Source organism: Vicugna pacos, chromosome 12 (genome assembly GCF_048564905.1).
Source record: "Vicugna pacos chromosome 12, VicPac4, whole genome shotgun sequence".
In the NCBI taxonomy this organism is placed as follows: domain Eukaryota; kingdom Metazoa; phylum Chordata; class Mammalia; order Artiodactyla; family Camelidae; genus Vicugna; species Vicugna pacos.
Genome location: NC_132998.1, coordinates 10,221,519 through 10,238,605, shown reverse-complemented (window position 1 = coordinate 10,238,605; position 17,087 = coordinate 10,221,519). Strand labels below are relative to the sequence as shown.

Below are 17,087 nucleotides of genomic sequence, written 5' to 3'. Positions count from 1 at the left end.
AATGGCCGGGGTAAACCCTTCAGGGCAAGAGACTGAAAGATTCTTCTCTGGAGAAATTGACCTCAATAGCCCCAGAGAAGGACCTGACATTTTTATTTCAGTCATCACCCAATCACCCAGTCAGTGATGCCCACAAGTCAATAAACATCTATACATTTGGGCCTTCCAATATGTCTTAGCGCCTCACTCTTAAATGTGAACAGACAGCCAGCCAGGGATTACTACACACTTCAGTAAAGCCCCTCACGTGAACCATAGATGTAAAAACAGACCATCTGAAAAAAGGCATTTGATGGAGAAGGAGAAGTTCAGGGAGCAGAAGAAAGCCTCAGAAATTTGGAGAACATTGCATCCATAAAAAAAAAAATAGGTTGCTCTCAAAAAGGAATACTCAGAGAACAAGGAGCTCTAAGATTTTAAAAATACGACAACTGAAATGAAAAGTATGACAAGTGAAATGAAAAAATTAGAAATAAAAATGATGTCAAGAAAATCACACAGAAAGATAAAAATATAAAGAGATGGACAATAAAAAAGAACTTTAGAAGAACAGAAGAATAGATCAAAAGTATCCACTGAATGACTAAAAGACAGACTATAATACTATTTCAGAACAATGGAGGATCCAGAGACCTCCAGAGACAAAACAAACAAACCAAAACCAGGTCATAGACAAAGGACAGAGAATCTGACCACATCAAATCTCTTCCAGCACCGGAGAGAGGTGAAGGGAATTCCCAGGACTGTCGTGAAGGTAGTGACCAACTTCAGAGGCAAAAAGCAGCGCTGACTACTCCACTGGACACGCCACACTGCCTGGCCACATCACTATTCTTCTATCGTCAGCTCTATCTCCAATTCTCTCCAGAAATTACTTCACAAATTTCCCACACTTCTCAAATTACTGACCTATCAAACTTCTTCTCCCTGGTTCCCGCTCTCATTTCAAATTTCTCATAGAAAATAAAAGCCATCCAAACTCACTCAAATTTTTGTCACCTGCACTCTGAATCCCCCATCCCTTCCTTGCTTCCTTCCATATTTATTCAGTATCTAGTATGTATGTGCCAAGCACTTTGGTGGCCACTAGAGGTCACAATGGAGAGCCGAAGACCACAGCCCTGCCCTCCTGAGGGTCACAGGTCACAAACTGGAAGACCCAGGGTCAACTCCTACCCAGAGACATGATTTTGTTTGGCTTGCATGGTACATTTTAAAACTTTAAAAAATAATTGTCAACACTGAAACTTCCAGCTTCTTGTGAGAAAAATCAGAAGATCTAGCAACACTGGGCCTGAATAAACAAGCAACAATTTTGTGTGGTTGGAGTTGCTCCTTTATTATTGTATTTTTGCATTCATTGTTTTCTTTTCAATTTTTAAATTTTTGTTTAAGCAACACATTCAGGTAGTTCAAAAAACAAAATACATAAAAATATTAGTAGTAAAAAATCTAATTTCTACCCCATTCCATATGCTCTATTCCAGGTAACCATTTTTATCAGTTTCTTGGGTAACCTTTCAGAGTTTTTAATGCAAATACTAACAAATGTGAATATATATTATTTTCTATTTTTTTACATAAAATATAGTATATAATCACTGTTGTGCATCTTGCTTTTCTATAGTTTACAATACATGGGCGATCTTAGAACATATAGAAGTTCCTCATTCTTTTTTTTTTAATATAACAGCTTTATTGAGGTAATATATATATTCTAAAACATATTCTTTTAAATTGTACAATTTAGTGGTTTTTTTGTATAGTAACAAAATTGTGCAACCATCGTCACTATCTAATTCCAGACTGTTTTCATCACCCCAAAAAGAAACTCATTGCTCCCCATTCTCTCCTCCCCCAACCCTGGCAACTACTAATTTCTGCCTGCAAAGATCTGCCTATTCCGGACATTTCACGTGACTGGAAACACACAGTGTGTGTAAACTTCCCCTGTGACTGGTTTCTGTTACTTAGCATAATGTTTTCAAGGATCATCCATGTTGTAGTGTGTATCAGTGCTTCATTCCCTTTTATGGCCTGATAAGGTTCCATTATATGGATACACCACATTTTAATTATCGTATTTTTCACCATCTGATGGACATCTAAGTTGCTTCCACTTTTTGACTATTGTGAACAATGCTGCTATGAACGTTAATACACAACTTTTTGTGTGGACATATGTTCCAATTCTCTTGAGTATGTACCTGGCAGTGGAATTCTAGGTCATACGGTAACTCTACATTTAACTTTTTGAGGAACTGGAAACTGTTTTCCAAAGTGGCTACACCACTTCATATTCCCATCAACAATGTATGAGGGTGTTGATTTCTTCACACCCTTGCCAGACTTGTTACTGTCTTTTTGATCACAGCCACTTGCATTTGTAACTTTGATAAGGATGGCCAACCTCCCTAGAGGTTGTACCAATGTATGAAAGTTCCTGTGTTCTCAGTCACAGAGCATGTAGTCAAACTTCTGAATCTTTTTAATTTGAGGAGGGAAAAATACCTTAGTATGGTTTTATTTTAGTTGAACCCCAGTATTAGTCAGTTTCGTTGTGGTAACTGATGACTTCAAAACCCCACTGGCTTACAACAATGGAGGTTTCTTTCTTTTTCCATGGTTGACAGTGATGGGGTTGGCTATAGCTCTGATTTGTGTGCCTTCATTCCAAGACCCAGGCTGAAGGAATAGCCCCTAAATGGGATACCACATTCTCATGGCAGAGAAAAAAACAGCAAAAGGCAGAGAAAACCATGAACCAACTCCTCAAGCTTCTGCTCAGACCTAGCATATAGCACATCTGCTCCTATGCGGTTGACCAAAGCAAGCCCTGGCACAGTAGGGGGAGGATGTACATTCCTCCCACAAGAGGGCACTGCAAAGCCCATGGCAATGGGTGAAGAGGGAGAACCCTATCACAGGAGGATGGGTCACCGGCCCTTAGAATTTTGCGTTCTGTTTCACCTCAGCTCACACCAGCCCATCTCACTCATCTCCTTAACTTTCTGGCTCTGCAGACATCTGAGTTGGAACCACCGATCTAAAGGCTTCCTCTCCTTCTCCCTCAGGGACACCCTCGATTATCGCCTCTCATTTTTTCAACTCTCCTTCCCACTACCTCTTTCTCACAGCACTGTGGATTGTCCAAACCTCTCACAACATGTTCTCACTCCAGCCACCACCTCTTCACAGCCAACCTTCTAAAAGGAGTTGTCTCCACTCCACCTTCACTTCCTCTCCTCACACTTTCCTCAGCCCATCCCATGTAGCTTCCATCTTCAAGGCCACCAGGAAAGTCCTGGCCTCCAAATTCAATGGACACATATCATCCTTACCCTGCTTGACCCCTCTAGAGCCATCACACATAGTTTGCCATCCCATCTTAAAACATTTTCTTTCGCTGGCTTCCAGATGACTACTCCTGACCATTTCTTAGTTTCCTTTACATTTTCACCTTCCTCTGGCCCTCTTTCAGATGCTAAAGTCCCTCAGGGGTCTATTCCAGGGCCTCTCTCATTTGAGTTCTGCAACTCTCCCTGGACAATCTCATCCCTTTCCAAGGCTACATGTTGCTGACTCCTCCATCCCAGACCTCTCTCCTGAGCCCAGATCCATGCAACCACCTGCCAAATCTGGAAGTCTCACAGGACTTCACACTCAACAGGTCCAAAACTCAACAGGTCATGATCAGCCCTCTCAAATGTGCTTTTCTTGTGTTCCCTGACTAGGTGAATGGCACCATCTCCTCAAACCTGATTCTAACTGATCTCCTGCCTCCTCATTCTTGATTTCTTGACTGATTTTTCTCCTTTTTATTTAATCTTCAAATGCTGTTACATCTTTCTCTCTCACTCTAAAACATCAGCACAACACTAAAATCTGGATAAAGCTTCACTTTTTTCTTCTGGGCTATGTTGTAAAATTCTTTTCCTTAAAAACACTTTTAAGGGGAAGTGGTATCTTTACAACGGAGAAACAAAGTGAATACCGTCTTACCCAAGTGCTCAAAGCTAACATCACCAGTAATGGGGCAGACAGATATTGTGGGCCTCCTGACATGAGGCATGGAAAAGCGCTCAACATCACTTATGTGATATTTCTGCCCAAAATGCATAACCGGAATTTAATCGTGAGGAAAAGATACACCTAAATCGAGGATCATTCTACAAAACCGTGTAACCTGTCATTTTTTAAAATGTCAGTGTCAGAAAATTAAACAAAGACCAAGGAACTGTTCCAGACTGAAGGAAACTAGAGACATTATATCCAAAAGGAACATGTGAACTCAAATTGGTTCCAGGATACGGAAGAAAAAAACCTGCTATGAAGAACGTTATTGGAAGAACCGGTGTAATCTGACCATTAATGGCCTCGCAAACACTAGAATTCTTCTATCAGTGCTACAATTCCCAAATCTGAGCATCGCATCATAGTTATATAAGAGAATGTTCTTATTCTTAGAAAACCTATGCTGAAACATTTAGCAGTAAAGCAGCATGATATATGCACTCACTCTCAGCCAGAAGACAAGAAGGTCTGTACCCATGAGCATTTTTAGAAAAATAACAGCTTTATTGAGGTATGATTCACATACCATAAAGCTCACCCTTTTAAAGTGTACAATTCAGTGGTTTTTAGTATCTTCACAAAGTTGTGCATCGATCATAGTATTTAATTCCAGAACATTTTCATCACTCCAAAAAGAAACCCATACCTATTTGCAGTCACTCCCCTTGCAGTTTTTTAAAAACTGGAAAAGATGAAAAAAGTCTTCAAAATATTAAATGTGGTTATTTCTGGATATTCTGGAATTATAGATGATTTTCATTTTCTTACTTATATACTTCCGTATTTTTATAATTTTATATAATTCCACTGACTAACGTAATTAAAATAAAGGTTATTTTCAAGCAACATAAAAGATTAAGGAGGAATGAAGAGGCAACAAGAACTCCAAATTACAAATCGCCAGGTTTAAGGAATGACCCTATTACATCACATGGTTTTGCAACCTCTCAATCCACCAACATCTAACAGGTTCTACCAGGTGACAAAGGTAGCCACAGACTGCTCATTTCTACCATGCAACCCAGTTGGCCCTCAGAGAAAGGAATGGGTTCGGTGAGTTCAGCACATATTGACCAGTATCTGTTGCCTGGCACTACCCCAGATGCTGTGTCTGACTTGTGAGCTCCAGCTAACAGGCCAGGAGGGAGGCCGGCATGTTAAATAAAGGCTAGTTAACTCTGCTCAATTGGCGCAGGGCAGCCTTCAAAGACAAAACACTCCGGATCTCCTTAAGGAGATACAGAGCTGGTGCAGGAAAAGACTAATCAGTAATCATTGCAATACTTTTTGAAGAAGTGATGGGGTGGGCCTGAGGGAAAAGTGTGCCTAGGAAACCAGGGAAGGTCACACAGGAGGAGGCCTGCCTGAGGGCAAAGGGATTAGGGCAGTCACTTCTTAAAGCACTTTCAGCCAGGCTTATTGTTAGAAAGGGAAAATACTGACCTCCGTGCTGTCTACCTATTAACAAACCCCACTGACTCACGATGAAAATATTTTGGCTCTAAAAAAGTTGAACGATAAATGAAAAACTAAGAGAAAGTATTTTAAAAGCATATGACAAATGAAAAGTTAATATAACATAAAGATTTCTACCAATCAAAACAGACAAATGATCTACTTTTTTCCTTAACAGGCAAAAGATGTGAACAGGCAATTTATAAAAACAATTAAAATGGTCAAAAAGCAAGAGATGCTCAACTTCACTATTAATGACATGCAAATTAAAACAATGAAATTACTATTTTTCACCTATCAAATTGGCAACTGTATAAAAAATTCATGGCATCCAGTATTGCCAAGGTTGTAGGAAATGGGGACATTCACACATGGCTCTGAGTGTATAAATTGTTACAAACTTTAGAAATTCAATTTCAAAAAATCTATTAAAATTTAAAATGTACACATCCTATCTACAACTCTATATAAACACAAAAAGATAACTATATGAGGATGCTCATTATGGCATTGTTTATGAAACAAAAAGAAAAACCTGGAATTAACCTAAGTTCATGAGGATGGGTCTAGATAAATTAAAATACAATAGATGGAATATCATACAACAATTTTTTAAACGTGAAATGACTTAGAAGATGTATAAAATACACTTGTGTGATGCACTGCTCAAAAATACGTTCCGGATGAAAAAAAATTTTTTAATGAACACAGAAAAAAGCCTGGATGTATATACACCAAACTGATAAAAGTGAGGTATGATTCACTTCAGGAGCAAGGAATAATAGATGGGGGAACTAAACATTTTTTGCTTATTCTTTTGTATTGTGTGGATTTACTAAAAATAAGCATGAGCTAATTTTTTTAATTAAAGATTTCTGATGCTCTGTCTCCATTTCTTCTGTTCAAGGACGATCTTAAGAGCACAAGGAATTACTGTCAACTGCTCAAAAAATGGAGTGTTCAGGAAAATTAAATCTATGTACAAAAAGTGGCTGCGAATTCTTGTCTTCTTTCATAAATAAAGATTGTTTTTCTCTCCATTAATCCCCTCAAACAACCTGACAGCACCAACATAAGATGGAACCTAAATAGAATAGACATCTCTTTCCATCGAGTGCACTAATGTACATCCCATCATGAGCAGTACCCCTCCTTAATAGCTAAAGTTGAGAACAGAATTTTAAGAAAGGTTCAATTTAAAGAAAGGTGATGCAGCGTAGCCAGGCCCACGGGCCACGCTGCATCACCAAGTCTCCAATGAGACTAGTCTCCTACTGAGGGGAGTCATATGGCTGTTTCCAGGCAAGGAGGCCAACATTAGATGCTGGACTGTCTGGAAAAACGGCTGAAGCGACATAAAGAAACCAGATGGCTTCAGGGTACGCGGACCATGCCAGGGCATCTGTTTCCAGACTAGGGTTGAGTGGACACTGCAGGACCGTGCAAAAAAAGTTAACTCCCCTCCCCACGGACGCGGCGGCCCTCGGGCTCCGCAGATCTGGGCCTGATGGGAAGTCGGGTGAAGATGACCTCGACCGTTACGTGAAAAGGCCTGGTACGAACTATTCTGGCTCTATTTAGGGCTCCAGGCTAGAAGCGACAGGGAGAACATCTGGGAGGAACGGAGAGTGACGGCGCTTCTTCGGGGAGTCCTAGCCAGCTCACATAGCAAAATTGGTCACCGAACGCTCAGCGTAGCAACATAGGGCCCTAGTTCCTGCCCTCAACCAAGATGGCCGCTGGGGCGCGCGCGCATCACGGCGCAGGCGCCATGCGGCCGGTTTCCCCCCGCCCCCATCCCATACTTCCGCGCGCCGGACCGCCCACTCACCAGCTGCACTCCCTTGCTGCGCCCTCAGCCTCACCCCCACCCGAGTCTAGCTACCCCCACCCGAGTCTAGCTGCCCCCGCCCGTCCAGGCTCCCGAGCCCGGAAGTGGATAGTACTGCTCAGCCGAGAGGGCTGGGGGGGGAGGGGGAAGTGCTTCCGGGGAAACGGGCCCCGGGTTGGTGTTTGTAAACTTGCCTCGGTCCCGGCGGGGGCAGCGGTGGCCACGGGGTTGGCACGGCGTGCTGGGGCCTGGAGGAGGCGCCGCGCGGCGAGAGAGACAGCGGAAGGCCGCGCCTGGCAGGTAGGAGCACGCCCCAGGGAGCGCAGCGTCGTCCAGGCAGACGGCAGCGCTTCAGCAGCCAGCAGGCCGTGGGGCGCCGAGCGGGAAGGGGGAGGGGAGGGGAGGAGGGGCTCGTGGCCAAGAGAAGGGGCTCGCGGGGAGGGGTAGGGGCCGCGCGCGCACCGCGGCCTGGCCGCGTCACCAGCGGGGTAGAGGGGGACTTGCTCGGAGGCGACGCGGGCGCGAGCACGCACCTTGCGCGCTCCTCTGCTCTCTCAGGGTGCGTGTGCGGCGGGCGCAGGGGCTGGCTGGCTGGCTGGCGGGCGGGAAGGTGGGAGGGAACGCGCAACGCTGGGCTTCGCCTGTCTGCCTTCCACCTCCGCAGCGAGTTTACGTACCTTCGGGCGGACTTGGAGAACGCGCACGTGTGGGCTGGCCCGGGCGCGTACTGCCAGTGCGGTTTCTGTCAGCTGCCCAAGCACCAGGCGATAGCTCCTGAGCTTTTCTCCACCCTACTTCTGGCATTCTTAATAGAGTGCGAGCTTCGCGGGCCGGCCCACTGGACACAAAAGCTCCAAAGGGCCTCCGCCCCCTTCTTCCAGTTCTAAGATGGCATACCCAAGCAGTTGGCCTGGTGCGGTTCCTCCACCAGAGGCCCCAGTTACTTTTGCTCCTGTTGGCTACCTTGACACCAGTTTCTTCTCTTGACCTAGAAAGAAAACTCTACGGGACTGACGTCTTCTTTCTGAGTGGCACAGAGAGCGCCTGGCAAAAAAGAAAAAAGAAAAAAGTTCAGCCCACGACAGGTTGTATGGCCTGAGGATGTTACCTCTAACAGCCCCGTCTCCCTTTCTGGTTTCAGGTTTCCGAAACAGATCGTGAACTATATCCAGAGAATTCAGCTGGAAAACCAAGACTGGCAGACTCTTTCTTTGAACAATAGGCAGGAGCCAGGCAGAGTCCAAGGATTCTTGGAACATCTATCTTACCTTTGGAGGACACTAAGTTCTATTTGAAGACAAAGGCAGTTCAATATGGCAGCAGGACTGAAAGGACACGAAGGAGTTGTTGCATTGATTTGGTGACAGTTCTTCAAACAACAGTGTCTTAAGGAAAGGTGGATCAAGAAACTCCTGAACTTTTGGGTTGCATTAAGTGAGAAGTCAGCATGGCTCAGGTAAAAAGCTCTAGAGTCCTCCTCCTTCAAGATCACTGGGAAGCGTGTTTGCATTTTCACTCTTGAATGCTGCCTTAGTCAACATATTGACCAACCCAGGGAGCCAAGCTCTGTATTAAGCACCAGGGGGAGATCTAGAGGAAGGCAAGGAGACAGGCCACAGCCCCTGCCTTCAGGGAGCTTCCAGTCAAATGAAGGAGGTAGGCTATACTGCATCACAGGCCCTGATGGGACATTTGCAAAGCAACATGTACTCAGTTTACATTTGGTACATTAACTCAGTGATGGGCATGAGGGAGTGAACAGTTTGGTGAATGCTTTGTTTGTTTTTTTCAACAGGAATTTATTGAGCTCCTGTTATCTGCAAGGCATTGTGCTGGGGATACAAAGATGAATAAAATTGTCCCTGTCCCCAGCAAGCTTCCAGGCTAGTTGGGGTGGGTTGGGGGGAGATGGAGAAACAGTCTATTATTTATCTTTATATTCAGAACACTTTGTGTAGTGTAGTGGCTGGCCAGTAGTAGAGACTCAGTGAATCTGCTGATTGAAAGAATGTGCAATAATAGAGGTATGTACATGTCAGAGGAGGGGATGAGCCTTCTGCCTGGACGAAAAAAGAAGATGAAATTTGGAAGCGTGCACAGGATTCTGCTAGATAACCAAGCAGAACAGAGAATTTGGACAAAAGAACTGCATAGGCAGAGGCTTAGTCTTGGGAGAATGATGAGGTTAGGAGTACTGCAGGTAGTTTGCTAGTTAAGGAGAAAAGGATTTAAATAGGGAATGGTTAGGGGAATGCTATAGGTAATAATAGATGGGAACGTTAGGCTGAGGGAGTTGTTTCCTGGAGAAGTAAGCAGAGTGTGACTCAAGAACATTTTATGCCTTGATGAGGAATTAGACTTTCTTCTATAGGGAATGGGAACTTTCTGAAGAATCTTAAGCAGTTGAGTGACGTCAGAACAGTGTATTTGGATGGTAATTACCATTGTAGGGATACAGGATGGATTGGAGAGACAGGACAACTTGATAGATTATTGTAGTCATCTGAGTAGAAGAGCTATATGCATACATCCGCAGAACTTCTCCCAGCTTTCTTCCAGGGACCTTCCCCTACCAGTCTCACCAGGATAGCAGCTTGATAACAGTAGAATTGGCTTTCTTCCAGCTGCATGCGTAGCTTCCTTCTTTCCAGGCAGAGTAGGAGCCCTTCAGTTTCTTCTTCCTTTGTCTGTTTGCAACCCACTTCACAGCATCACGTTCACTCTTGCTCTGAGAAGATTGCCTTTTACTAATTGCTAACTTTGTGCTGGACACTGCTAAGCATTTTATAATCTTAGTTTCATTTTCATCAATCCTATGGGCATAGATAGTGATAAACATTTTGCATATGAGGAAACTGAGGCTTAAAGAGGTGATGTAATTTGCCCAAGGTTATACAATGCAAACAGCAGAATTAAGTTTTTTATCTGCAGACCTTTCAGTCCAAAGTTCTGGAAGGTGAGAGTGGGGGCCTCAGGGGTCCCAGGATATGCTGATCCCCTAAAAGGCATTTTTTTATAAATTGCTTATGGAAGTTTGCTCACCAACTGTTTCTTAGAAGTGTTTTTTTTTTCAGCAAGAAAATTATATTTTCTACTGCTGGCTAAACCAAGTCAGTTTGAAGAATGTAGCAGTGAAAAGAGGAAATTTTCCTAAAATCCCTTGCTTAAGTAATTTTTAAATTATGGAGCAGGGAATGTGGAAAAAGATGGGTATGCACACATATAAATGGCTGGGGGGAGAGAGTGTCAAAGAAAAATTGTATATTCAACTCCAGAATCCTTCGAAGTGGTTTAATTTTTATATCTTATAATTGACAACACTTAGGGAATTTAAAATCTAAAGGGAGAAGTGACCTAATTTTACTGATAAACATGTTTATGGGACCTGATAGAATATACATTTAGCACCAGTGAGGTCTGGCAACCAGAAGTGGGCTCTGTGATGCTGAGTGCCATTAAGAGAGGAAGAAGGAAGTTCCCCTGGAAATCTCCCGTTTCAGTAGTTCAACAGGACAGACCCTTGTGCCTGCATACAAGACCTAGAAATACTTCAGAGTAATATGTAGACACACACTCTGTAACTAGCACAGTGCTAATGACAAAAGTGTCAATGACATTTGATTATTCACTTGATCTATATTTGAATGCTGACAGATGACAAAATGAGTAACTAGTTCCTGGTGAGATGAGTTGGGGAGGACTCTTGAAGGAAACAGGGTTTTGTGGTGAGGAGGGACGCTCCCTAGAGAGAAGCATTGTGTTCAAGCTGGGTGTGAAAGGTCGTTCTATGGAGGATGGCAGTCTGTTTTTGCCCTGCCCTGCCAGGTGACCTGACACCTCATCTCCTTTCAACTTAGGCAAGTCTCCTGGCTTGTGAAGGCCTAGCAGGTGTGAGTTTGGTTCCCACTGCAGCCAGCAAGAAGATGATGCTGAGCCAGATTGCCAGCAAGCAGGCCGAGAATGGAGAGCGGGCAGGTAGCCCTGATGTGCTGAGGTGCTCAAGTCAGGTACAGCGCTGGAGTTCATTGCGGCACCTGGGGGTCGGGTGGCCCGAGCTCGCTGCCAGGAGATGCCAAGCTTTGATTCCTCAGTGCTTCTGTTTAGGGATGTGGGAAAAGGGGATCCAGCTGGGGAATGAATGAATGAATGTATGTGAGTCTTTTAGAGAATACAGAAAATACTTCAACTCCTTAAAATCAGGGTACTTGAAGAGGAAATGGATGAGTATTTTCTCTAAACCTTTGGGCAGGTGGTTTATTCTCATTTATAAGTTGTCACAAAGCAGCTTTTGGCCTCCTGTCTTGTGTTTGGAGATGGACTGGGAATTTAGGTTTGATTTGTATTCAAAGGGCCACCGAAAGGACAGCGATAAGTCCCGGAGCCGCAAAGACGATGACAGCTTGGCTGAGGCCTCTCATTCAAAAAAGACTGTTAAAAAGGCAGGTAATGGGGTAATCCCCAAACTGGAACAGTTTGGTAATAGGGTAATCCTCCTCTTTCTTTCTTCTCTGGCCCAACTGGAGTTTTCCCTAGATGTTTTGCTCCCTCATAGCCATGAGTGTGTCACCCTTATTTCACTCAGAAACCACTTTGGTAATTAATCTCTGCTCTCTCTGGAACATCCTTGTTAAGGGAAGGAGGGTTAGGGGAGCGTGAGGTCCTGTGGCAAAGGGGCAGGCAGACTACCTCTCAGCTGTATTCAGAGTGTTGGGTTTGACACAGCAGACAGCTTACTCACCCCATCTCCTTCCTCAGAAGGTCTCTTAACTCAAAGAAATATGGGAGATGATAGCAAAAGAGAGGTTAATTTGTCCAGCAGCTGAAAATAGACCCAGAGGAGAATGGGGCAAGAAGGGGCAGAGGGATAGCCTCATGACATACCTGACTCTTGCCCCCTAGGTGGTGGTAGTGGAACAAAATGGTTCCTTTCAAGTAAAGATTCCCAAAAATTTTGTTTGTGAACACTGCTTTGGAGCCTTTAGGAGCAGTTACCACCTCAAGAGGCACATCCTTATTCATACTGGTAAGTCTTGCTTACATTCAAAGGGGGAGGATAGTCTATAGTTTGTATTATGTCTGTATAGCTCTTATTGGGTTTATTTTAAGGGATAAATACTGGAAATAGAGGAAGAAGGTAAGTGAATGAGGCAGAGAGAGTGTATCTATCTATTGTCACTGAGACCAGCAGCTTTGGGGACCCTTCCTCGTTAGGTGTCTGCGTATTGCAAAAAGTTCCAAATTTCTGTGAAAATACCTGGAATGAGATCCCTGCCACGTATACTCCCTGACGTTAGCTTCTCTCTGCGCCTGGGCCAGGTGAGAAGCCGTTTGAGTGTGATATATGTGATATGCGCTTCATCCAGAAGTATCACCTGGAGCGTCACAAGCGTGTGCACAGTGGTGAAAAGCCCTACCAGTGTGAACGGTGTCATCAGGTAAGCTCACATGTCATCCACTCACGCCCACACACAAACTTTCTTCCCTGAGAACCAGGGCCTGGCCCCACTCCCTGCCTGACGAGGGGCTGCCCTGCATTTCTGACCATGATGGAGTTAGTACTTCAGGGTGACGTATATGTCTCTGGCCTTGTGCAGTTGATCATGGAGAGGGCCCATTAGAATAATTGTAATAATAATAACAGCATTTCTTGAGTACTTACTCTGTGCCAGACACAGTGAGAGCATGTTTGACATTATTTTATTTCACCTTCACATTAACTCCATAAGGTAGCTGTGTTGTCCTCATTTCACACATGGGGAAATTGAGATTCAGAGAGGTTAAGTTTCCCCAAGGACACAGCAGATCAGGGGCAGACAAGATTCAGTTGAACATCAGAGCAGGTGCACTTTGGAGGAAGAGATACAATCTCTGCCCTGGGGGTCAGTATCTGATCTGGTGAAAGTGTGAGAGCCAGGACCAAAACAAGACAAGAACAAGAGATGAGAAGTGATAATAACTAACACTTCCTGGATGCTTTGCTCTGTGCTCGTACATTGAATCTGCAAAACATTAGAATGAATGCTCTGTGAGACAGAGACTTTGTCCCTCTGGTCCTCCACTCCATCCTGCGCCTCAGGAACTGTACCTGTCTTGAGATAGATACTCAATAAATGTGTGATGAATGAAGCAGCCACTCTGTGAGTGGGTACTTTAGCCCGTTTTACAGATAAGCATACAGATTCAGGACTGTTCGATAACTTGCTTAAGATCGCATAGCTACTCAGCACTTGAGCCAGGATTCAGACTTCAGAGCTTGCATTCTTAGCCCCTGTGCACTCATGTCATCTGTGTCCATGCCAAGGGGATGTAGGATGGACATGTACCTCTCCTGTGTGAGGAAGACAGATCTAGTCAGTAGGTAACAGTTTCTCCTTTCAGGCACTTAACCCTCCCTTTCTTCTCAGTGTTTTTCTCGGACAGATCGATTACTCAGACACAAACGGATGTGCCAAGGTTGCCAGTCCAAGACTTCCGACGGGCAGTTTTCTCTATAGGCGCAAGGGGCCCTGGGTGGTGGGAGTGATCAGAAGAATCTACCGAAGAGCGCACCCCCTATGGTCTGATGGTCCCACCACCACCCCGTCTGTACCTGTCCCCCTCCTGGAGGAGTGGACCCAGGAGACCAGAAGAGTGCATCAGGGGACAGCGGGCCCTAGAGCTTCAGCTCTGTAAATAATCTGAGACTATGAGTATCTCGGGGAAGTTCCTCCAGCATTCCTGGGTAGGGAAGTTAGTCCCTGGACCCTTGCCTGAGGTCATAGATGGGGACTCAAGGTACAGGACCAAGACTGAAGTGTGGCTCCCACAACCTTGGACTCCAGCTGGCAGCTGAAATGGGAAAGATTGGGGAGAGGGATTTCTTTGTTCTGTTCTTGTTTTTGTTTATCCAAAAGCAGTTTCAGCAGGTGTACTGTGGAAACAGGTAATATGGAAGTGTAGAGTCCTGGTCAAAGCAGGAGCTATGGCTGGTCCAGCCCTCCCCAAAATTGAGTTTTTAGTTGCAGTTGATCCTCAATGTTCCACAGCCCTGTACCTCACCTCCTGTTTGAAGGAGACTGGGATCAGGGATGGCAGCTGAGCTTACTTTGGCCTCCTTATACACTGTAGGGATAAAAAGAAGAACAGTGGGAGGAGCAGACAAAGGGCTGGATCCAAGAAGAGTGGACAGGTACCTCTTACTTCCTTTGGGGAAGAGCAGGAGTTGTGGCCCTGGGTATTGTAATGGCCCATGCCACACTGGTACCTAATGGGGTCAGCTCAAGTGCCTTTTGGAGGAAACTTGGGTGTACATGGCCCATGAAGCCCCTTTCCTTTCTCTCTCTGGGCAGTTGATCTTGGAGATAGTTTTTTGGCTACCTCGCTGATATGACTCCTAAGCTAGACAGAGATGTTGAGCAGGGAGTCATGGACGTCAAAGTGGGTTCTCTCCTTGTGCCCTCTTAGGAACAACCCAAGGCTAGTCCCAAGCTGAGTAACAGCTGTTCAAGAAGCAAAGGCATTTGGTGTCCCCTGACATGACTGTTGAGCAGTGTGAGCTGTTCTCCCTGTCCAAGTCCTATCACTGTATTCAGGTAGAGGAGGTAGGGGTTTGGCCTTTGGTCCCAAAGAACAAGATCTTGGCTTCTGTCTTGATGGCTGCCCCTACCCAACAAAGAACTGTTGGGGGCAGATGTGGGGGTGTGCTGCAGAGAAAAAACTGAGGAAGAAACCTAACATAGGTTTTATTCTTAACCAGAGTCTTTGCTCCTCTCTGTTCCAACACCACCACCCTATCCGCCCCCAAGAAAGTGATCAGGGGTGTGTGTGTGTGTGTATATGGTATGGTATGGTATGTGTGTGTATGGTATGGTATGGTATGTGAGTGTTCACGTTTGTTTGCTTGAAGATGGCATATTATTGAGCCAAACCCTTCTCCAGCCCTCAACTCGGGAGGATGAGCATACAATAGCTTCTTCCCACACCCCCAAACCTGAAGGGTGCTTGAAGTCCCAGCAGGAGCAGAAGAACTCAGTTTAGGAGACAAGCGGGCTTTGTTTTGGAGGGGTTTTTTAAATTGATTCGACAGGCCGGTGGCTGGGATGTTTCTAACCTAAGCCCCTATGAATTTTCTATAGTGAAATAAAAACCTTGTTTCTCCTGCTAAGGAAAGGATCCTCATGAGAGGGTCTGGGGTTTGGTTGATCCCCAGGTTGTGGCCGGCCCCAACCTAGAGGGCGTGAGTAATCATGGAGTAATCATGGAGAGTTGGTAAACCTGACCAAGCTGTCAGTGGGGGTCTGAGATGTGATTTCATTTTCCAGAAGATGTAGGGAATAGCAGCAGCAGACTCCTAGCTGCTACCTACTCTAGAGGTGATAACGGGGTGGGAGTGAGGGCAGGGGGGTCTCCATACCTCTTGGGTGTGAGGATTTCAGGGAAAAAGAAAAGAGGTGTAGCACCCTTTAGATCTTCCCTGACCGCATTGCATCGGAGATCCTCTGGGGGGAGATGCTGGGAATGTGTGTGCTGCCTGTGCTCTTCTGGTTTTATGTTGGCACTCCCATTTGATGGTCCAGAGACCAGACCTCAAGTCCTTGGACATATCCTTGGTCCCTGCAAGTAGGGCATCTTTCTGCATGTGAGCCAGCCCCCTCCCTGTTAGAGGGCTCTGCTGGGGGCTGGGCTTTGTCTGGATACATTTAGAAAACTCTTGTCTTTTCAAGAGCGCTTTGGAAAATGGGAGGCTTTGCTCCCTGCCACTTGCCGCTAATTTGTTTAGGGTTGGGGTGGGTTGGGAGTATGTGTGGAGAGAATCACACGAGTGATCTGTGCCCCTGCATGTACGAATGTGTGTTTAGGTCAGAATGTGCCCTGGCCTGCTGCAGGCCTAGGCATCCTGCCTGGGTGGGTGGGAGAAAGGGAATTTCTAAGTGTATGTGCAGAGAGCCATACTGGAACCACCCTTGCCGAGGGTGGGTGAGGGGGAAACTCAGGAGCGATGGTTAGCTCAGTTGTCCAGGTGCAGATGATCGGGGGCCGTGGAAGTGTAAGGAGAGGAGCAAAGAGGTGAAAGGAGTGATTTAGCACCCAGGGGGCCCAGGAGTCTCACACCCCAGGGAAACCACAGACTAAGACCGCTGCGAAGGCTTCTGGACCCAATGTCCCACCCCTTCTGTGCGGGGGTCGGGGTGGGGGCGTCTAGCACTGGAAAGATGCCTCAGGTGTGTTTGGAGTGAAGGGAAAGGGAGGTAGGGCCGGCTCTCTGAGACCTGGACGTGGGATATGGGGACCTGGGAAAGAGTAGCACCAGTTCCTGGGTGGGTTGCTGTTCCGGGCCCCACCAGCCCTGCCCTTCCCAGCACCCCAGGTCTTTTCCGTCCACCCCCCAACAGCCTCTTGTCATCACTTAGCTACTGATTGTGCCCCATGGCTTGACTTAGGAGGGTTACTTGAGGTGCGGAGTCCCGCCACAGCTTTTAATCCTCTCCCCAGATGTTCTTTGCCTCTGTGTGGCCCTGGGGCTTTTATCATAACAACCCCTCCTACCCTTCCTCTCCACCCTCTTTTTTTTTTTTTAATATACTTATTTTGCTATTGGGGGAGGGGATATCAAATGAACAAGATCACTTTTAAATGGTAGTTTTTATAAGATGTTATAAACTTGTATCTTTTTACCATTAAAGTGCAGTGTATGTTCCTTCGTGATATATTTAGGATATTTAAATAAAAAGAAAATGGGGCTTTTGTA

At 45.4% G+C, this 17,087-nt stretch overlaps 2 protein-coding genes across 3 annotated transcripts in view; one reads left to right on the top strand and one right to left on the bottom strand.

Moving 5' to 3' along the window:
* CSAD (cysteine sulfinic acid decarboxylase) overlaps positions 1 to 7,685 on the bottom strand; it is a 19,803-nt gene extending 12,118 nt beyond the window's left edge. The window contains exon 1 of the mRNA XM_072972733.1: positions 7,555 to 7,685. The gene's annotated coding sequence lies outside the window, so the exon portion shown is untranslated. The remainder of the gene's footprint in view (positions 1 to 7,554) is intronic.
* ZNF740 (zinc finger protein 740) lies at positions 7,483 to 17,087 on the top strand. 2 transcript variants are annotated; one of them, XM_072972736.1, is made up of 7 exons: positions 7,483 to 7,660; positions 8,502 to 8,816; positions 11,218 to 11,367; positions 11,710 to 11,799; positions 12,260 to 12,383; positions 12,677 to 12,795; positions 13,765 to 17,087. In XM_072972736.1, exons 2-7 carry the CDS (start codon positions 8,808 to 8,810, stop codon positions 13,852 to 13,854), a joined length of 582 nt encoding a protein of 193 aa, XP_072828837.1. In that variant the 5' UTR covers positions 7,483 to 7,660; positions 8,502 to 8,807; the 3' UTR covers positions 13,855 to 17,087. The 2 variants fall into 2 exon arrangements, with proteins under 2 accessions (XP_072828837.1, XP_031538803.1); XM_031682943.2 differs by lacking the exons at positions 7,483 to 7,660; positions 8,502 to 8,816 and adding an exon at positions 8,825 to 9,016.

Coding starts and splice junctions, on each gene's coding strand:
- ZNF740 (XM_072972736.1), top strand. Junction 11,368..11,709: donor TGCTGAGGTGCTCAAGTCAG/GTACAGCGCTGG, acceptor TTGTATTCAAAG/GGCCACCGAAAGGACAGCGA. Junction 11,800..12,259: donor CAAAAAAGACTGTTAAAAAG/GCAGGTAATGGG, acceptor CTTGCCCCCTAG/GTGGTGGTAGTGGAACAAAA.